We start from the raw sequence: 23,242 nt of genomic DNA on the forward strand, positions 1-23,242 counted from the left end.
TGCCTTAGTCAGCCAGAACAACTTACTGAGGAACAGTAAGTGAGAAATTCAGACAAAGAAAACAAAGTAAAAAAACATTTAGACGGCGAAATCGAAGGAAAAGGTTAGTTAACCAACAATGCACTAGCTTAAAGGAACCTATTTAGAAAATAAAAAACAAACCTTTACAACCCCTATAATCATCTTCCAGTGAGGAAAGTTGCAGTGTATGTATCCATTTAGATGTGATTTACCCTTTGTGAATATCTCACCTAAAATGTATTTTTTGTTGTAGAGGATGCCTAAAATCTGACTTGTATCTAAGTGCTGACTTCTGGGAAACTCTAGTATACTGTATGCTATATTTTTTTTTTTTTTATTTGCTATATTTTTTACTACAAAAGTGGAGTTACCCCTTGAAAGATAGTTTCTACTTAAACTGAAACTGTGCCCAGACTATGCATACAAGTCTTTAGCCTATCTAATTTATTTAGGCAACAAAATGCCAGGACAGTACAAGTATCCCCCAAATTACCCCTTTTTGTAAAGTAGGCAGTACAAGATATTTAGTAAGAGGCATGGTGAGTTTTTTTAAGTTGAAGCCACAATTTTTTTTTTTTTACATACTGTCACCAGTGCAGTACAGTGTCATCATAAAACTGGTGTGGTGGTGATCAGGGACACTGACTGGTGACAGTATGTAATACCCCATGACCAGAGCAATAATGTGTTACCATAGTGACACTGTACTACACTGGGGAAGTGGTCATGTTATTTTTTTTTACACAATATGATTGCTTATACCACTGAATTTAACCACTTCCTTACTGGGCACATATACCCCTTCCTGACCAGGTGAAATTTCAGCTTGTGGCACTGCATCACTTTAACTGACAATTGCGCGGTCGTGCGACGTGGTTCCCAAACAAAATTGACGTCCTATTTTCCCCACAAATAGAGCTGTCTTTTGGTGGTATTTGATCGCCTCTGCGGTTTTTATTTTTTGCCCTTTAACCTCCCTGGCGGTATGATTCTTTCAGAAAAAACATGCTGAAAGCGGTACCATTATTTGCAAGGAAATTTGGCGTTTTATATTGTAGGTCTGTAATTTTTAGAAATAACTCACTTAAATCTGACCAAACAAGATTCTAATAGGCATCCCGTGTATTACATTTTTTTAAAAACAAAATTATAAATTATAATATAATAAATAATTATAAATAATTATAACAAATAATAATATAATTATAATAAAAATTATTCAATAATGTAATCAAATTAAAATCACTGAAATTTGCTCAGTTGCAGAATTGTTGCTGTCATTATTATTTTTTTTTTATGACGAATTTCCCCACAAATCGCTATCGCACAATTCTGCAAGTGATTATAATTTATTATCGCTGTTTTTTAGCTGATCTAAAACTATTTTTGACATAAAGGGACACTTTTGGTTGCTATGGACAATCTACAGTTTGCAGGGAGAAAAAAAGGTTTTTATTATATAAAATGACATGCAGGACACTGGGCAGACCACTAGGGACAGGGGGGGTGTGTTTTTTTTACATACAGTACTGTAATCTATAAGATTACAGTATACTGTATGTAATGTGTTTGTTTACGTTTTTGAATTTGGCGCCGTTCTCCGTCCCCGTGCGTCGTAACGTCGCAGGGAACGGAGATCGGCGTCACACGGAGGCACTATGTGAATCGAGCGAGGTCCCGCTCGCTCACACAGCGCGGTGGCATCGCTGGATCCAGGGACAAGGTAAGTAAAAAGTGCCTGTGGATTCAGCGAGGCGAGCCCGAGACTGACTCGGGGTTACCGATCGTAGCAGGAAAATCTAACCCCGAGTCAGTCTCGGGAAGACCGCCAGGGAGGTTAAACAAAAATAGAGCGACAATTTTGAAAAAAAACAATATTTTTTACTTGTTGCTGTAATAAATAGCCCAATTTTAAAAAAAAAAACATTTTTTTTCTCAGTCTAGGCGATAGGTATTCTTCTACATATTTTTGGCAAAAAAAAAAAATCGCAAGAAGCGTCTAGTTTGCGCAAAAGTTATTGCGCTAACAAAATAGGGGACAGAATTATTATATATATATTTTTTTTTTTTTACTACTAATGGCAGTGATCAGCATTTTTTTCGTGACTGCGACATTATGGCGGACACATCGGACACTTTTGACACATTTTTGGCGCCATTCACATTTATACAGCGATCAGTGCTATAAATATGCACTATAACTGTATAAATGTGACTGGCATTGAAGGGGTTAACACTAGGGGGTGAGGAAGGGGTTAAATGTGTACCCTGAATTGTGTTCTAACTGTGTGTGGAGGGGGGGGTGACTGGGGGAGGTGACCGATCTATGTCCCTATGTACAAGGGACACAGATCGGTCTCCTCTCTCCCCTGACAGGACATGGATCCCTGTGTTTACACACAGAGCTCCACGTCTTGTCCCTGTAGCCGCCGATCCGAGTGCCTGGCGGCCGTGATGTCCGCCAGGCACTCGCATCGGCATCTCAGCGATGCGGTGAGCACACGCGCGCCGCCGCCGGACGCGCCCGCGCCGCTGACTGCGCGCGCAGGCCGTAAAAACACAGCCAGTTAGAGAATTAGAACCACCCTGCGGCCGTATAAAGTCGGGTAGTGGTTAACTTGTAGAAGCAACAATGTTTACTAAATTAAACTGATTCATTCATATTGTTGTGATTTGATGTGAGTGGCCACAACTAATTACATGTACAGGCTGTGATTTGCCTTTGTTTGTACCATGTGAATATTGTGATCAATCACAGCTAGCATGAAAGGAAACCATTCATTGTTTACAATTGTCATGTGATCTGCTGTGATTGGTCACAGGGATCACATGGTACTGGCAACAGGCCGGTACACAGGTCAGTCATTGGCTGTGTCTGGTGGACACAGCCGGTGACAGATTGTGTCAGAGCACACTCCGGGGGCATGTGTAGGGTACGTTCTGGGAGGACGTCATATAACAATTACCCAGAATGATGAATTTACCAAATAGACTGGGTGGGAAGTGGTTAATATAAGCAATGTCATATCTCCCTGTATTTCTTCCATAAGTTTGTATGAAAAAATAATGGGAATTGGTCATGGAGAATGTGAAATCTGGTGCAGCTCTGCATAAAAACCAATTATCTTCCAGTATTTTTTACTTTTTACCTCTTTCTTTTCTTTCCATGTAGTTTCAAACCTGTCATTGTAGGTCTGCAGCAGTGTAAGCATTCTTCTTTTTAATATACACACATGTACAGATGAAGAGATGGCGCTGCAAGCACAACTGACAGCACGAGGATGAGGTCTGATCAGGGACAACCTAAACATGCACAGGGGTTTTCCTCTTCTAGAAGTTTCTAATAGGGTTGCACCGATACCACTTTTTTAAAGGGGTTGTAAAGGTTTAATTTTTTTTTTTTAAATAACAAACATACCATACTTACCTCCACTGTGCAGTTAGTTTTGCACAGAGTGGCCCCAATCCTCGTCTTCTGGGGTCCCTCGGCCGCTGTCTCCTCTCCGCAAGATCTAACCCCCTCTGGGAAGCGCTCTCCCAAGGGGGTTAGCTTGTGGGCGCTCCCCCCTCTTATACACTCGGCGGCCATAGCCACAGAGTATATCACATGGCCCCGCCATCTGACGTGCCGCTTCATAGATTTGATTGACAGCAGCGGGAGCCAATGGCTGCACTGATTTCAATTATCCAATGAAGAGCCAACAAGAGCTGGGGTAAAGCATTGCAGGATCGCGCCCACAGAGATTCAGGGCTCAGGTAAGTAAAACGGGGGTTCGGGGATGCATAGAATGCATTAAGGTGAAAAAACACAAAGCTTTACAACTCCTTTAGGACCAAGTACAAGTACTGATACTTTTTCAAGTACTCCCTGATACTGATTATGATACTTTTAATGTCATGTGACAGTTTACAAAGCACAGTTTTGTAAATAAGTAATTTTTCCCCTTCACTGATGGGCACTGATGAGGTGACACTGAAGGGCACTGATTGAGTAGCACTGATGAGGAGGCACTAATATGCAGCACTGATGGGCACTTATAGGTGGCACTGATATGCAGCACTGATAGGCTGCACTGATGGTAACTGATGAGGCGGCACTGATAAAGGAGGCACTAATATGAAGCACTAATGGGCGCTGATAGGTGGCACTGATGGGCAATGATAGGTGGCATTGATAGGTGGCAATGATGGGTGCTGAAAGGTGGCACTTATGGGCAATGATAGGTGGCACTGATGGGCACTGAAAGGCAGCACTGATATGTGTGTAACATAACTTCGGCTGTGTGTAACAACTAACAAGCTTTACTGCGGGCGAGGGCTGCGTGTACGGGGTATACCAAGATGGCCACCACAGTGTTCTGACGCCTCCAACATGCCACTGATCTCCCACTGTCTTCTCTGCTCACTGAACTCTGAGGCACCGTACACACGGCCGAGGAACTCGACGTGCCAAACACATCGAGTTTCTCGGCCAGTTCAGCACTGAAGCCGCCGAGGAGCTCGGCGGGACGAGAGCTCCCATAGAACAACGAGGAAATAGAGAACATGTTCTCTATTTCCTCGTCGAGCTCCTCGTCGGCTTCCTCGGCCGAAATTGTACACACGACCAGTTTCCTCGGCAGAATTCAGCCAGAAACTCGGTCGGAAGCTGAATTCTGCCAAGGAAACTGGTCGTGTGTACGGGGCCTGAGAAAAAGCGCATGCCGTCTCTAATTACCTCATACAATGTCTCTTCCTGCAACGCTGCTGAACCCTGGAGGTGTCGGATTACGCATCGGAGCATTTACACGAGTACAAATACTCATGCAAATGCTCGGTATCGGCACCCTAGTTTCTAATATATTTTTTCAAAAAAATCACGAGCAATGTACTGTAAAAAAAGTTATCATATATTCCTCCTGCGAAAGAAGATATTGAAATAAACAGACGCCTTCCATGCTGTTTTTAGCTCTGATTAGTATAGATATGTCTTTCTACACTGTCTTGTTGATAAGTACAGACTGCAGACAGCAATATTTTACACTCACTAGGACCCTTGATTTCAGCTCTCAGACCACAGAGAAATAAAAAGATAATATTACAGATAAGAGGTTATATTTGTAATGTTGCTTTGTGCCCCTTGATATTTATTATTAAAAGGGCTAATGTATTTTAAAAGCACAGACCCTGCTGGGCTTGTTGATCAAGACACTGACCTATAAGACCTTTATACAAATTAGGACCTGCTTCTACATGTCAGAGTGTAATTTAATCAGAGTCAACATTTCATATTACGCTGTATAAATCTGGCTCTATACTTCAAGCTGCTTTGTAAGATCACACGGAGGAAAGAGTCACTGTGTTATGAAAGGCAACAGATAGAATTAGTGAGCATTAAAAGGTACTATGCATATACTTGTATTGATGTACCAATACTGATGTAACGGTTTACATGTGCTGCTTGTTTGCTTTTGGCCATGAATGTAACTTTACACAGAAGGAACTGGACAGTGACTGTGAAATGCAGAGGAAATCTAGTGACAGGTATTAAGTGCATTGCAAACTGATCTTAAATTCTTCCTTTAGGACACAGCAGTAGACAGAAGGGAGTGCGTGCTTGGAAGCCATTAGTCTTTCTAATTTGTGAAAGCCATGCATGATAGTGGTATGTGGACAATATGCTGCCCCCACTAAATACATCTTGTTAGTAAAACCCCAAAGATTATTTACACTGTTAGGTAAGACTAGCTTTTAAATAATTTTAGGAATTATTTTGTATATTTCTATATACAGAAAATACATATCCTCTTACACACCACACATATTCTTCCTTGTATTTGCTATATTCATGCAACATATGAGGACTGTAAGGACAGATTGGGCAACATCGAATTTGAAATAAAAACTGCATTGTCTGGAAACCGGCATCGGGTACGAGGACTCGTAACCACTTTAAACATAAAGGGGCAGATCCACACAGATCTGCGCCGGGCACAGCGTATCTAAGATACACTACGCTGCTGTAACTTACTTTTCTTTGGTTTGAATCCACAACGAATCCGCACCATAAGTTACGGCGGCGTAGTGTATCTCTCGTGGCGTAAGGGCGCCTAATTCAAATGGCTGTGATGGGGGGCGTGTTTTATGTTAATACGTCGTGACCCAACGTAAACAACGTTTTTTTTTAACTGCGCATGCGCCGTCCCTGGGGGTATACCAGTGCGCATGCTCGAAATTAAACCGGAACCCGCCAATGCTTACGACGGTGACGTCATTCTACGCAAATTCCTATTTGCGAACGACTTACGCAAACGACGTAAAAAATTCAAAATTGTACGCGGGAAGGACGGCCATACTTAACATTGAGTACGCCTCAGTATAGCAGCTTTAACTATATGCCGGAAAAAGCAGAATGCAAACGACGGAAACGTGGATTTCGACGGAGACGCCACCTAGCGGCCGCCGAAAAATTGCATCTTAGATCCGAGGGCATACGAAGACGTACGCCTGTCGGATCTAGCCAAGATGCCGTCGTATCTTGTTTTGAGGATTCAAAACAAAGATACGACGTGGGAATTTTGAAATTACGCCGGCGTATCAATAGATACGCCGGCGTAATTTCTTTGTGGATCTACCCCAAAGTACTAAAATAATTTTCCCAGTATTGAAGGAAAAGGTTACTTGACACACACATTCCTTTCCGTAGACAAGCATAATCAATTTTTAACAATAGAGATCACTAGCTTGAATTTGATACACCAGCATTATAACTGTATTATTGTTTCTGCCTACGTAATGAGAGGAAAGGGTGGGCTTAAGGGAAAATAAGGCATTAATATTACAATGCATCTAAAGTCCATTTGCGTTTTAGGTGGGGAAGTGCTACAACCTATGTCACGTTTTTATTGCTTAGAGCCTAAACCAAAAGAAGGAGTGTCAAACTAGAATTTAATAGAGTTTAAAGCGGAGCTCCACCCAAAAGGAAAAGCTCCATTTGTTTGCCTTCTCTCCCCCCCCCCTCCAGTGCCACATTTGGCACCCATCCACTACTTTCGAAAGACCTTGCCATGGCGACCTCTGCCCCCCTCCTCCGCCGCCAGGCCAGTTAGAAAGCGCAGCGCACTTCGCGCATGCACAGTAGGGAACCGGCTGTGAAGCTGAAAGGCTTCACTGCCGGTTTCCCTTACCACAAATGGCAGCGACAGAACCTGAGAGCCGACCGGAAAATCGGCTGGGGTGCCAACATTGCGGGATCCCTAGACAGGAAAGTGTCCTAATATTCAAATTCAGCAGCTACATTATTTGTAACTGCTAACTTTAAATGTTTTGGTGAGGAGGAGGAACTCCTCTTTAAAGCGGAGGTTCATCCTAAAACAATTATATACCATTACATCCAGCATACTTCCGACATCTACAGTATGCTGTTTTTTTTTTTTTTTTTGCCGTACATACCGTTTTATTGTTATTTTCCCCCCCGGCTTCCGGGTTCTGGCTCCCGCGGGATTGGCCGTTCCTATTCAGAGGTTAGATGATTGACGTCTGGTCAAAAACTTCGCCTGGCGCATAAGGTGCGTCACCAGTTTTCCGTAACTAGCCGACCTGCGAGTCGGCTCTATATGTCAGTAACAATGGGTGATCTATAGAATGCGCCCTAAAAAGTCGCCCACCGTTGCGCCTATGGAGGAGTGGATGATGCCTAGCTGCTGTTTAGAAGATAATAAGTGAACAAAAAGAATGTAAGATGATGAAACTCTCTAAGGAGTGTCAACAAATTAAAACAGCGCTATCAAATAACTGTGCATATTTGACTATATAAAATACATTACTACAACCCATATGTAATGATATACAGTCATGGGCGTAGGAACCGGGGGGGATGGGGGGGACGCATCCCCCTCAGGAAATATTGCGGGGGGGACAGGTATGGTAAAATCCCCCCCACCGCCGAGCGAGCCGCTGAGCCGTCGTCGCCGTCGTCGAAGCAATCGGCGAGCCGAGCGAGCGGGATGCATGTGACGTCAGACTGAGCCCGCCCGCAGCCGCCCCAGCATCCACAGCACGCCGCCTCTGCGGCTGGAGAGTGAGCTCCGCTCGGCTCCACCCACCTCTGCCATCTTCAGTTCAGACAGCGTGGCTAAGAGGGAGAGGAGCGAGCGGACTCAGCGGAGCATTTTACAGCTGAGCTGCCGCCTGATTGAGCTGCCTAAAATCTGAGTGCCATCTGCCTGTCTTGCTGAGTGCTGACTGCACCTGACCTGGCTGGCTGCCCTGCACCATGTCTGTGAGTATTTCATTTACTGTTTGCCATTAAATGCAACCACTGTGCCCATCAAAATCCAGCCACTGTGCCCATCAAAACGCAGCCACTGTGCCGGTCCAAACGCAGCCACTGTGCCCATCCAAACGCAGCCACTGTGCCCATCCAAACGCAGCCACTGTGCCCATCAAACTGCAGCCACTGTGCCCGTCAAACGCAGCCACTGTGCCCGTCAAACGCAGCCACTGTGCCCATCAAATGCAGCCACTGTGCCCGTCCAAAACGCAGCCACTGTGCCCATCAAACTGCAGCCACTGTGCCCATCAAACTGCAGCCACTGTGCCCATAAAAACACAGCCACTGTACCCGTCAAACGCAGCCACTGTGCCCATCAAACTGCAGCCACTGTGCCCGTCAAACGCAGCCACTGTGCCCGTCAAACGCAGCCACTGTACCCATCAAATGCAGCCACTGTGCCCGTCCAAAACGCAGCCACTGTGCCCATCAAACTGCAGCCACTGTGCCCATCAAACTGCAGCCACTGTGCCCATAAAAACACAGCCACTGTACCCGTCAAACGCAGCCACTGTGCCCATCAAACTGCAGCCACTGTGCCCATAAAAACACAGCCACTGTACCCGTCAAACGCAGCCACTGTACCCGTCAAATGCAGCCACTGTGCCCATCAAACGCAGCCACTGTGCCCATCAAACGCAGCCACTGTGCCCATCAAACGCAGCCACTGTGCCCATCAAACTGCAGCCACTGTGCCCATCAAAATGCAGCTACTGTGCCCATAAAAACACAGCCACTATGCCCGTCCAAACGCAGACACTGTGCCCATCAAACTGCAGCCACTGTGCCCATCAAAATGCAGCTACTGTGCCCATAAAAACACAGCCACTGTGCCCATCAAACGCAGCCACTGTGCCCATCAAACGCAGCCACTGTGCCCATCAAAACACAGCTACTGTGCTGTGCCAATCAAAACGCACATGCACTCCCCAGACCCAGTAGTGTCAGATCACGTACCACATAGATCTCTCTCTCTCTCCCCCCTCTCGTTCCCAAAATAGGTCAGCGCTAAATCACAACAGTAGAATAAGGCAGTAACCCTAAGAAGGGGATCCCTCTCAACCCTTCAAAATAACATACACGTTATAAACAACTCCCAGTTTACTGAATAAGAATATACCTGGCGAGTAAAAATGCTGTCCCCCCCAGATTTGTAAGGGTTCCTGCACCCATGTATACAGTGATAATAAACAAAATATATCCAGTTTAAGAAATAAACACTAAACTGTGACTGTAATAATAAACACCCGTGATTGACTTAAACGTGAAGTGAACGCACTGAAAGTGCAAGAGACAGTCTTTAAAAATAATTTAGAACGTGGCCAAACAAAGCAAAGTTCATGTGTATAAGGATCCTGCGATCTTCAAATTTTTTCAAAAACTTCCACCACACCCGACAGTGCTCAGTGACTCCTCCCCCATCAAATGGACACTCACCGGATAGGTATGCCTCACACTCTCGTGTTTTGGCACAAAAAACCTTATCAGATGTAGTTGTTCCCGTCAATAAAGATGTAATCCAAATATGACATCCAATCAGTTCCACATATATGTCAGAGAGAGACAAAAGAAGTGCAAATAGTGTGATACCATCAAAGGTTTAATAGCACACCAAAATAAAACTTCAAACAGTGCACTCACAAACAAAATCTTGTAAAACAGCAGAATATCACATCAAGAAACTCCTTCAAACGTCAAAATGGTGAGAAGCGGTCACGGCGGACCCCCGATCAGCGAGAAAAAGTGAAACCAATTCTCCTACTCACGGTGCCATGGACTTCTGTCAGATGCAGCTGCACATCCACTTAAATAAAAAACTTCAAACGCACTCTGCATCCAAAAACGCAGCACTCACTAGTAAAATTAGACTGTATGGCAATACCCCGACATGTTTCGTTATAAAAACTTATTCATGGGACTAACCACACAGTCATAAATGGTTACCTTATATCTGATGTAGTCAGATCAATCAGCCTATCAGTCCTGGGCGTTTTCCCACTTCCTCCAAAACTGTGGGCGGAAGTAAACGATAATCCCAAACTCCTGTGGGCTGACAGCATCATCCACCACCACTGGCTGGTGTATGAATCAATCAGCCAGTGCGATAGGCGTGGCGCCAGTCCCCAGATTCCAATAGGTGAGAGAGTATGTTAATCACATCCCCCAACAGCAGCAGTCTGAGCCAATCACGTGCTGCACAGCGCATCCCGCTCCGCCTACAACGATGGGCGGGCCTAGAGCGCTTATGCAGCCAAAGCTAGGAGGAAGTCAGCGCCTCCTCCATTGGCTGGCTGTCTTACCCAGCAGCCACAGCGGTAAGCCGACCTGATAGGTCGAGCAGACGCTGCTCATGATAGGCTCGCCGCGGGGAATGGCTTCTAACAGCACAACAGGGGCAAATCAGCTGTTGTATAGGCAGACGTGGGCGGCGGAAATGAGAGGAAAAAAAAAAAGCCGATTTCCGGGTGTCCCCGTGACCACGAATCACATCTACAGCACAATCATTACACTGTGTTTATATTGAATAGCCATACAACAGTTCCTAATTAAGTCATCAGCTGATATATATCAATCATGCGCTGGAGTATATCAACAAATACATATAAAAACATTTGTCACTGGATGAAGGCAATAGTCAGTTAAAATAAATTAATAACATTTTGCATTAGTACATATTAGTATCAAACGCTAATTGCAAATTCATATAAATGATTAAATATATATAATTAAAATATATCTAAAATATGTAAGAAATGCATTAAAAATGAAACTCGATAGAATCAATCTAAAACTGGAACTAAATACAAGTGGTGAATTAGTGATCGCTGAGCTGATCGCAAATGGTCACCGATAACACCCCCACTGGAGAAGGGATTAATTAATAGCAAAATATCAGATAAATGAATAAAAGAGTACATATACTGTAAAGATGCCAGAAAGGGTAATACTAAACCCACGGAGGGAAAGGTGTGGGTATGATAAATGTCTAAGAATTATTGATGAAGCAATCACTACATTGAAGTCTTTAAACAGCTTGTGCTAAAAGATATAGAAGATCTGCCACAGAAAAAAGATATCAATCCTGAGTATATCAGGGAAGGTATCAAGCTACTGGAAGACAAAAAGAACATCATTATCCGCCCTGCTGATAAGGGGGGCGGAGTAGTAGTGATGGACAAAGACTATTATCATCAGCAATTGTCCACACTGTTGGAAGATCGAACCACCTATAAGAGGTTGAATTCTGACCCTACAGAAGCATACAAAACACAACTGGATTCCTTAATACAATGGGGTTTCCAGATCAATGCCCTGAATATTAAAGAGAAAGCATATTTGGCTCCTTCTGTGTGTAGAGTTCCGGTTATCTACACCTTACCGAAGATACACAAACATGCAACCATGCCACCGGCCCGTCCAATAGTGAACGGCATTGGGTCCGTCACGGCAAGGTTAGGTGAATACTTGGACAAATTCCTCCAGCCAAGTGTGCGGGAAACCAAAGCATACTTAAAGGATACAGCTGATCTGCTCATATCCCTGGAGGATATAAGAATAAATCCAGGTACTGAAACCTTCCTTGTGACGGCGGATGTCGCCTCACTATATACTATAATACAGCATGAGGACGCTGCTCTGGCACTCAATTGGGCATTGAGTAAGAGGGAGGAGATCCCGTTTACACAAAAAAGATTTTTGGGTCAAGCCCTCGATTTCTGTATGTCGCATAATTGTCGCATAATTATTTTTGGTTCGATGGTTTATTTTTTTCACAACAGGTTGGCGTGGCTATGGGAGCTAAATATGCCCCTAGCCTCGCCAACCTGTTTATGGCGGAGTGGGAGGACAAAAGTATCTTCAGAGATCAAAGATCTCAACTTATCTTCTATCGGAGATACATTGACGACATCTTTTTGATCTGGCAGGGATCGGAAACAGATCTCAAAGTTTTCCTTGAAGTATTGAACAACAATGTGAACAACATTAAACTGGAATATGTGATCAGTGCGTGTTCAGTTAACTTCTTGGATGTAACTATAGAAAGATGTAATGACAGGTTGAAAACAAAGGTGTACTTTAAAAGCACTGATCGAAACAGTTATCTATCGATCAGAAGTGGACACCACCCTGCTTGGATAAAGAATATCCCTAAAGGGCAATTTCTCAGAGTGCGCCGAAACTGCACTGATGACTCAGATTATTTTGAGCAGGCGAATGTACTGAAGAAGAGATTTGCTCAAAAGGGATATGATGAGATCAACCTGGTGTCAATTATTCAAGAGATCGCAGAGAAGCCGAGAGAAGACTGTTTTAAGAAGAAAATAGAAGAACCATCCACAAATGAACACCAGTGGAGCTTCCTGACGGGCTTCCACATCCAATATAAGGAAATTGAAACCATATATAAGAAACACTGGCACATCCTCAGCAGAGATAGACATCTGGGTGGAGTGATTCCTCAGCAGCCACGTTTTATATATAGACGTGCGCCCAATTTTGGCGATAGAGTGGTCCGCAAAATATTGGATCCACCTGATCGCCAATTGAAAATAGATCTGAAAGGATTCTTTCCTTGCAGAAGGTGTATTTGCTGCCGCACGGTGAAAGAACACAACAAAGGAATTAACAAAGTTACCAGCTCCGATGGCACAATGTTTGACATTAAAGAATTCAGTACATGCAACTCGTCATATGTTGTATATTTGCTATGGTGCCCATGCGGGTTATTATATGTTGGGAGGACTAAAAGACTTCTAAGAATCCGCATATCAGAACACCTAGCAAATATTAAAAAAGGCTTTGAGGAACATAGCGTTTCCATGCATTTTAAAAAGGTACATAACCAGGACCCCACGCTTGCTCAATTTTGTGGCATAGATGTGGTTTACCCATCTTGGAGGGGGTCACACAGAGTCCGTGACCTTTCACAGCGCGAAACTCACTGGATATTCTTGCTAAAATGTCTTTTTCCGCGGGGGTTGAATATAGAGGTAGACTTGAATTGCTTCATCAATAATTCTTAGACATTTATCATACCCACACCTTTCCCTCCGTGGGTTTAGTATTACCCTTTCTGGCATCTTTACAGTATATGTACTCTTTTATTCATTTATCTGATATTTTGCTATTAATTAATCCCTTCTCCAGTGGGGGTGTTATCGGTGACCATTTGCGATCAGCTCAGCGATCACTAATTCACCACTTGTATTTAGTTCCAGTTTTAGATTGATTCTATCGAGTTTCATTTTTAATGCATTTCTTACATATTTTAGATATATTTTAATTATATATATTTAATCATTTATATGAATTTGCAATTAGCGTTTGATACTAATATGTACTAATGCAAAATGTTATTAATTTATTTTAACTGACTATTGCCTTCATCCAGTGACAAATGTTTTTATATGTATTTGTTGATATACTCCAGCGCATGATTGATATATATCAGCTGATGACTTAATTAGGAACTGTTGTATGGCTATTCAATATAAACACAGTGTAATGATTGTGCTGTAGATGTGATTCGTGGTCACGGGGACACCCGGAAATCGGCTTTTTTTTTTTTTCCTCTCATTTCCGCCGCCCACGTCTGCCTATACAACAGCTGATTTGCCCCTGTTGTGCTGTTAGAAGCCATTCCCCGCGGCGAGCCTATCATGAGCAGCGTCTGCTCGACCTATCAGGTCGGCTTACCGCTGTGGCTGCTGGGTAAGACAGCCAGCCAATGGAGGAGGCGCTGACTTCCTCCTAGCTTTGGCTGCATAAGCGCTCTAGGCCCGCCCATCGTTGTAGGCGGAGCGGGATGCGCTGTGCAGCACGTGATTGGCTCAGACTGCTGCTGTTGGGGGATGTGATTAACATACTCTCTCACCTATTGGAATCTGGGGACTGGCGCCACGCCTATCGCACTGGCTGATTGATTCATACACCAGCCAGTGGTGGTGGATGATGCTGTCAGCCCACAGGAGTTTGGGATTATCGTTTACTTCCGCCCACAGTTTTGGAGGAAGTGGGAAAACGCCCAGGACTGATAGGCTGATTGATCTGACTACATCAGATATAAGGTAACCATTTATGACTGTGTGGTTAGTCCCATGAATAAGTTTTTATAACGAAACATGTCGGGGTATTGCCATACAGTCTAATTTTACTAGTGAGTGCTGCGTTTTTGGATGCAGAGTGCGTTTGAAGTTTTTATTTAAGTGGATGTGCAGCTGCATCTGACAGAAGTCCATGGCACCGTGAGTAGGAGAATTGGTTTCACTTTTTCTCGCTGATCGGGGGTCCGCCGTGACCGCTTCTCACCATTTTGACGTTTGAAGGAGTTTCTTGATGTGATATTCTGCTGTTTTACAAGATTTTGTTTGTGAGTGCACTGTTTGAAGTTTTATTTTGGTGTGCTATTAAACCTTTGATGGTATCACACTATTTGCACTTCTTTTGTCTCTCTCTGACATATATGTGGAACTGATTGGATGTCATATTTGGATTACATCTTTATTGACGGGAACAACTACATCTGATAAGGTTTTTTGTGCCAAAACACGAGAGTGTGAGGCATACCTATCCGGTGAGTGTCCATTTGATGGGGGAGGAGTCACTGAGCACTGTCGGGTGTGGTGGAAGTTTTTGAAAAAATTTGAAGATCGCAGGATCCTTATACACATGAACTTTGCTTTGTTTGGCCACGTTCTAAATTATTTTTAAAGACTGTCTCTTGCACTTTCAGTGCGTTCACTTCACGTTTAAGTCAATCACGGGTGTTTATTATTACAGTCACAGTTTAGTGTTTATTTCTTAAACTGGATATATTTTGTTTATTATCACTGTATATCATTACATATGGGTTGTAGTAATGTATTTTATATAGTCAAATATGCACAGTTATTTGATAGCGCTGTTTTAATTTGTTGACACTCCTTAGAGAGTTTCATCATCTTACATTCTTTTTGGCTCTATATGTCGCCTGCGCAGTCAGCTCTACACGGCGGGTGCAGGCGCCGTATAGCGCCGTATAGAGCCGACTCGCAGGTCGGTTAGTTACGGAAAAATGGTGATGCGCCTTATGCGCCAGGGGATGTTTTTCACCAGACGTCAATCATCTAACCTCTGAATAGAGGTTCAGAGGTCTGAATAGGAACGCCCACTCCCGCGGGAGCCAGAACCCGGAAGTCGGGGGGAAAATAACAATCAAACGGTATGTACGGCAAAAAAAACTGCATACTGTAGATGTCGGAAGTATGCTGGATGTTATGGTATATAGATGTTTTTTAGGGTGAACCTCCGCTTTAAGCGCCGATTGAGGTTCCTGTGTGCCCAGCCAGATCCAGTGAGCATTTTGAACAATTGTCAATTTTCCTTTTACTACTCTGTATCAATAAGTATTAAACTCCCAGTGCCTCTTTGATGTATCCCCTTGAAAGTTGTTATTGCTATCTGTGTTTATCCTGTTGACCTTGTCATTGAGAGAGAAAAGGATAACAAATCTAAAATGTTATAGTTGTCTCCAGAACAAAAGATGGGATGAAATCTACCAATGAGGTCGATTGTGCAAGGAATCATACATGAATCATGAATTCCTGGAATCAGGTGGATAAAGGTGGAAAGATGGATAAATCTGCACAGATCAGACTAACCTACTTGAAATAATCAGGTGAACTAAAATTTACTATTCTCCTAATATGATTATCTGTAATTATCTGTGACTTATAATTACCTCTTTGACGATGGATAACTAAGGTTACTTGGCCATATTTCCCTTTTCCAAGCTGTTTGATGAATTTGTAATGATCTTCTACTTCCATTCTAACCAAGTTTTGACCAGTGATTTCCGTCATCTCTTCAAGCATGCTAGCTGCTGTCAAACCGATATTTGAGTCTGTGACTGACATCTTGTCCTAATTGCAAAACAAATTAAAAATGTATTTTAATTTACAAAGTTTAAGAAGTCATAATTAACTGTTGAATTCACAAAGTAGTAGCATCCTAATGTTTTTGTGTACACAGCACTCAAGACTGGTTATCAATCATTGTGGTACCTCTCTATATTGCCCACATCACAGAGATACATTTTATAAACACCATTTATTTTCCTTTTGTATAAGTGATGACATTTCCTCTGTTATCCGTTGCGTATAGACCACAGAGGGGGGGAAATAGCAGCACACGATTACACAACTGTCTTCCGAGTGAACGGTTGTGCACCAATCTGGTCATGGAGGAGAGCAGACTAATTTCATAGCACAGAACACTGACCATGTTGTGCTCTCACACCTAGTGTGGTCAGTTTTTAATAGGAAAGCAGAGTGACTGGCAGGAACACCAAATATTCCACACAAAGGAAACAATACAAAGAGAACCAGATACATTTTTATACAAGTACATGGTACAGCAGGCACATATCAGGAATATGAAATGTTGGGGTAATATTTTCTTTAACCACTTCCGGACCGCCGCATGTACATTTACGTCGGCAGAATGGCACGGACAGGCACATCAACGTACCTGTACGTGCCTGCCTAGACGTGGGTCGGGGGTCCCCCCCCCCCCATACATGCGGCAGTTCCCATGGCTTCAGGAGCGATCCGGGATGAGGGTGCGGCTATTCGTTTCTAGCCGCCCCCTCACGATCGCTCCACGGAGCTGAAGAACGGGGAGAGCCGTATGTAAACACGGCTTCCCCGTGCTTCACTGTGGCGGCTGCATCGATCGAGTGATCCCTTATATAGGGAGACTCGATCGATGACGTCAGACCTACAGCCATACCCCCCTACAGTTGTAAACACACACTAGGTGAACCCTAACTCCTACAGCGCCCCCTGTGGTTAACTCCCAAACTGCAACTGTAATTTTCACAATAAACAATGCAATTTAAATGCATTTTTTGCTGTGAAAATGGTCAAAAAATGTGTCAAAATTGTCCGAAGTGTCCGCCATAATGTCGCAGTCACGAAAAAAATCGCTCATCGCCGCCATTAGTAGTAAAAAAAATTAAAAATAATAAAACTATCCCCTATTTTGTAAATGCTATAAATTTTGCGCAAACCAATCGATAAACACTTATTGCGATTTTTTTTTTACCAAAAATAGGTAGAAGAATAAGTATCGGCCCAAACTGAGGAAAAAAAAAATTATATATGTTTTTGGGGGATATTTATTATAGCAAAAAGTTTAAAATATAGAATTTTTTTCAAAATTGTCGCTCTATTTTTGTTTATAGCGCAAAAAATAAAAACCGTAGAGGTGATCAAATACCACCAAAAGAAAGCTCTATTTGTGGGGAAAAAAGGACGCCAATTTTGTTTGGGAGCCACGTCGCACGACCGCGCAATTGTCTGTTAAAGCGACGCAGTGCCGAATTGTAAAAACCCCTTGGGTCATTTAGCAGCATATTGGTCCGGTCCTTAAGTGGTTAACTGTTTCTGACCAGAGTTGAGCACAGTGAGTTTGGTGAAACTGACTCTGCTGTGACGTTAAATATTTTATTATCAGCACACTTTAGCCACTTTAGCCATAGTTTAACTGTCAATTTCACTCATTAAAGCTAAAGTTGGAAATTTGTACATAGTTTCATTAGTCCAGCTTGGTGCCATACCTGTGGGATACCTGTGATAGCTGTAGTAGGCCATGCTGAACAGCTGCCCCACTGCATTATAAACAAAGGAAGTCCTTAACTCTGCACGGGTGCCATTTAGGGAACACTTTGCATTTTCCGAATGAAAGCAGTGTTTTCTGATTGGAGGAGGTCAAGATGGTGGTGCGGTGATTTCACAGTTGCCATTTCAGTCTATCAAAGAACAATTTGCATTTGCTTAGAAAATACAAAGTATTCTCTGAATGACTCCAATGCTGAACGAGCACTTCCTGTCTTCATTATGCAACAGGGCAGTTGTGCCTTATTTTTATTTAAATGGAAAGACAATATTTAAAAGAGAAGTACTGTATAAGGTTCTTTAAAAAAAAATGTACTCACCTAGGTGGATGCAGCACCGCTGCTTCTAAGACTGAGACTGAGCAATCAAAGACTGCTGATTGCTTAGTTCTCAGTCTTCAGTGAGCAGCGAGCCAGTGACTGTCAGTGATTGTCTCTCAGCTCTGCCCTCCAGCTGGTTCAGGCATTTGGGTAGATCTTTCTAGAGCCTTGACCAGCATAGGGACATCAGGGGAGGGACTTTAGCCCACTGTCAGCTGAAAACAACTATCTATAGGAAAAGCTGGGCCAAAAAACCTTTGGCCCTACTTTTCTTTTAAAAATTGCATTCTAACAACAATTACACCCTGGGTTGCTGAAACTGTATTTATACAACCACCGATTCTAACAGAAATATCAAAATTGCCTCTACTGTACTTTAGATATTTAATTACATTTGCCTCAGCAACATGCTATTTAAAGGGGTTGTTTTTTCATCTTAATGCATCCTATGCATTAAGGGGGAAAAAACCTGGCAGTCACTGGCCCCCCAGCCCCCTTGTTTTACTTACCTGAGCCCGAATTTCCCTCGGTGGGGACGCGCTGTCCCTCTCTCTCTTGATTGGATCGATTGATAGCAGTGCAGGCATTGGCTCCCGCTGCTGTCAATCAAATGCAATGACACAGGCACCAGGGGGCAGGTCCGAGTCATACATTCGTCGAGCATGGACGTCGAATGCTGGACTCAGGAGCACGCCCGCAAGGTAACCCCCTGGGAGAGTGCTTCTCCTAGGGGGTTATCTGATGTGGGGAGGAACCGCAAGAGCTGCAGAGGGACCCCAGAAGTCGGTGTTCGGGGACACTCTGTGCAAAAAGAACTGCACAGTGCAGGTAAGTGCCGTATTTATCGGCGTATACCGCGCACTATTTTTCCCTGAAAATCAGGGCAAAATCGTGGGTGCGCGGTATACGCCGATACCCGCTTTCCCGCCACGAGTTTGAATACTGCGCCGGCATATACCGAGCGCAGTACACTCGTGTATCTTCAGGCAGTCTCGGCGCCTCTCGCGCTGATGTCCTGAGCATACAGGACGTCAGCGCGAGAGTTGCCGAGCCTGCCCGACGATACACGAGTGTACTGCGCTCGGTATATGTCGGCGCAGTATTCAAACTCGGCGCGGGAAATGAGCGGGGAGGACGCGAGGACGCCGCAGAAGGACGCCGGACCCGACGAAGAGGACACCCGAAGCCGCAGACGGACGCCAGACCCGACGAGGCCGCCGATGGACGCCGCGCAAGACACCAAAACTGTAAGTACAAAACATATTTTTTCCACAGGAATTCGGGCAACTTTAGGGGTGCGCGCTATACGCGGGAGCGCGCTATACCCCGATAAATACGGTAGATGTTTGTTATTTGAATTTTTTAATAATTTAAGCTTTACAATCACTTTAACATGATTCACCCAGCAGCAGCCCAGATAGTAAATAGAGCAAATGCAGGCAGAAACTGATGGGTGAATCTTGGTTAATCGTGGGCTAAATTGCCAAGATAATCTTCAATAAATAGATCCCACAGTATTTTTTACATTTGTTTCACCATTATTTCACAGTTGCCAACATTTCAAAAAAGTTTTTAGGGACACCTTTTTTTGCTGTGTGTCCAGCGAGCCATTTTAGGTGGAGAATGTGCTTTAATTAAGGGTGGGGCATTTGTTTAAATGGGCATGGTTCTACAAGAAGCATATCATTAACCTATTCATTTATTTGTTGCAGGCATGCATATAGTGCCTATACATTACACATTGCTTTACATACTATAAAAAGGTTTTAATTTTTAAAATACAGTATTAACATGAAGATATCTCATAATAAGGACAGAAAATTTAAAACTGAATGACAGATACTTACGGTAATTTTCTTGATGAGCTCCATGGCAGCACAGCTGGATTTAGGCCCCACCCCCCAGCTGTGCTGACATAAAGCCATGAGGAAACACAGCTAAGAAGATATTGTTTATACGTAAAATTATTTATGTACTTGTTTAGCTATCTACAACAGTACAGTCTCTTTAAAGTGTGGCAACCAAACATCTTTTGCAGAGAATACAGTGATAAACGCCAATTACACTGCTAACATATTGTAATGCCCTCCCAGCTAGGTGCTAGTATAGATAGTTTGTAGGTAAATTTTGTTATTTGTCATCTGCCGGATTGCCTGTCTCCCCTGCCTTTCCAGTAAGCACTGGAACATAGTGGGTAGAGTCTGGGCTGACTCTGTATGCAGCCTCAGCCAATCACTGGTCGAGAGAGTCACCAGCAGGAGGCTGAGAGGTGTATATAGGGTACTGAGCAGAGTATAGCAGAGTCTTTTGCCTGCTGGAGAGTGACCCCCCCTAAAAGTTCTGTTAAACCTTCCAAGGCTATAAGAAGCTGAAAATCCTTGATGAATCTGGCTCACTAAGGAGCTGAAGGATAACCCCCAAGTCACTGGAACTACCAGGCCTTGACTAAGGACTAAAGTCTGAAATGCGTTGGCTGTTTTACAGCATTGTACATGTCTACTGAATAAAGAAATACTATAGTTTTGGACGTCATCTTAAGTGCCAACTATCCCTTACTTTACTTATTTACTAAAGTAGTGTAAAAAAGGCCTATAATACACTGCTTAGTGACACTTGGATGAATACCTATACACAACCTAGAGTAAAAGAAAAAAGATCCAAATCTTAGGTTAACTGCTAAATGAATAGCAGACAACCTAAACAAAAGCAGCTGTTTAGAAAGAAAAGCATATATAAACAAGTACTCTAACACTTATTGAAAAGGTAAGTCCATTCAACAAAAATAAAGCACAACAGCGCTACTCTATAGGTGGTGTTATCACTCCCACCAAGCAGTCCAAAAATCAAAAATCAATGCTGAGAAGCAGATGAGAAATGTCCCAGAAGGAGTGTTGAAAAAGAAAGAAAAATAGCAGCGTGCACCATCCACCAAAAATCTTCTTAATTCACCAGTTGTGATCACTCGCCCCGTCGGGGTTCAAACTCACCGCAATGAAATATAAAATACGCCTTTCAGTGAATAACACTTCATTAACCATGGATCTCAGCGGACAGCTTCTATCATGGAACCAGATGCTTTAACCTCCTGGGTGGTGTTCCCGAGTCTGACTCGGGGTGAGATTTTTGGGCTAGGATCGGTAACCCCGAGTCAGACTCGGGCTCGCCTCACTGGATGTACAGGGAGTTTTACTTACCTTGTCCCTGGATCCAGCGATGCCACCGCGCTGTGTGAGCGAGCAGGACCTCGCTCGATTCACACAGTGCCTCCGTGTGACGCCGATCTCCGTTCCCTGCGACGTTACGACGCACGGGGATGGAGAACGGCGCCAAATTCAAAAAAGTAAACAAACACTATACATACAGTATACTGTAATCTTATAGATTGCAGTACTGTATGTAAAAAATACACACCCCCCTTGTCCCTAGTGGTCTGCCCAGTGTTCTGCATGTTATTTTATATAATAAAAACGTTTCTTTCTCCCTGCAAACTGTAGATTGTCCATAGCAACCAAAAGTGTCCCTTTATGTCAAAAATAGTTTTAGATCAGCTAAAAAACAGCGATAATAAATTATAATCACTTGCAGAATTGTGCGATAGCGATTTGTGGGAAAATTCGTCATAAAAAAAAAAAAAAATGACAGCGACAATTCTGCAACTGAGCAAATTTCAGTGATTTTGATTTGATTACATTATTGAATAATTTTTATTATAATTATATTATTATTTGTTATAATTATTTATAATTATTTATTATATTATAATTTATAATTTTGTTTTTAAAAAAATGTCATACCCGGGATGCCTATTAGAAGCTTGTTTGGTCAGATTTAAGTGAGTTATTTCTAAAAATGACAGACCTACAATATAAAACGCCAAATTTCCTTGCAAATAATGGTACCGCTTTCAGCATGTTTTTTCTGAAAGAATCATACCGCCAGGGAGGTTAAGGACCCTTAGGTAAAACAAGCAAGAACAGAAAAAGCCACCATAGCGTAATTCAGCTTTTAATATGTAAAACCCTCAAGTCCCAGTACATCAGGCTCCCCTTATATATTCAACGTACATTCATTCAAACAGAAATAGGCATTTGAAAATATCAACAGATCCTCATGCGATCGGCGTCAGTGTCTCCTCCTCGCACCGCTGACAGGATACCAGGCAGAGTTACAGCTGCCTCGTCCTGCTTCGTATAATGAAGGTAGAAGATCTGATACTGTGGGCTGTCTTGCTTAGCTAGTTTAAGGTCTGCCTGTCTGCTCTGAGTTCTGACCAGTGTAAGTGGTATGTAGGGCAGTGTACAGAGATCGATAACATGTAGGGCAGTTTCCAAAGGTCTGTAGTATGTAAGGCAGTGTACATAGGTCAGTAGTGTGTAGGGAAGTGTCCAGAGGTCAGTAGTATGTAAGGCAGTGTCCAGAGGTCTGTAGAAGGAAAGAACTGGGTGTCAGCAGGGCAGTGGAGTGGGATCAGCAGGGCAGAGGATTGGGAAGTTGGAAGGGCACAGTGTGGAGGGGGGCGCACAGTCTATGGTACAGAAGTAGTTTCTTCAACATGCAGAGTAGCACAGGGAAGCTGCTGTTCCATATCTACCTGTTCTGTTGCACTGGTCCTCTTAGCTGCTGGTGGAGGAGGTAGTGCTATCTGTCTCTTGTGGGCACCACGCCCGGCCACACAAATGCAATGTCTGTGTGTGGACACCCGCACGGCACAATGTAAACAAAGCGAACTCAAGTTCTGTTCCAACTGGTGCCAGCTGCGGGCAATGTAAAAAAAAACTCACTGGCTGCTGACTGTCCATGAACAGCTTTGATTTCTGTGATGCAGCCCAGGACAAAGTCATATCGGGATAACTTTTTAAAAACCGTGACTGTCCTGACAAATGCGGGACAGTTGGCAACTATGTTATTTGTGTACCATCACTATTGATTACATT

The 23,242-nt window shown here is 43.3% G+C and overlaps 1 protein-coding gene across 2 annotated transcripts in view; it reads right to left on the minus strand.

Annotated features, from left to right (window-relative positions):
- LOC120915226 (serine/threonine-protein kinase SBK2-like) overlaps positions 1 to 23,242 on the minus strand; it is a 119,660-nt gene that overhangs the window by 32,165 nt on the left and 64,253 nt on the right. For both annotated transcript variants that reach the window (XM_040325557.1, XM_040325558.1), the window contains exon 2: positions 16,053 to 16,233. In XM_040325557.1, coding sequence (XP_040181491.1) covers positions 16,053 to 16,227 — 175 coding nt within the window. In that variant the 5' untranslated portion in view covers positions 16,228 to 16,233. The remainder of the gene's footprint in view (positions 1 to 16,052; positions 16,234 to 23,242) is intronic.

This window comes from Rana temporaria, chromosome 10 (genome assembly GCF_905171775.1).
Source record: "Rana temporaria chromosome 10, aRanTem1.1, whole genome shotgun sequence".
Taxonomy (NCBI): domain Eukaryota; kingdom Metazoa; phylum Chordata; class Amphibia; order Anura; family Ranidae; genus Rana; species Rana temporaria.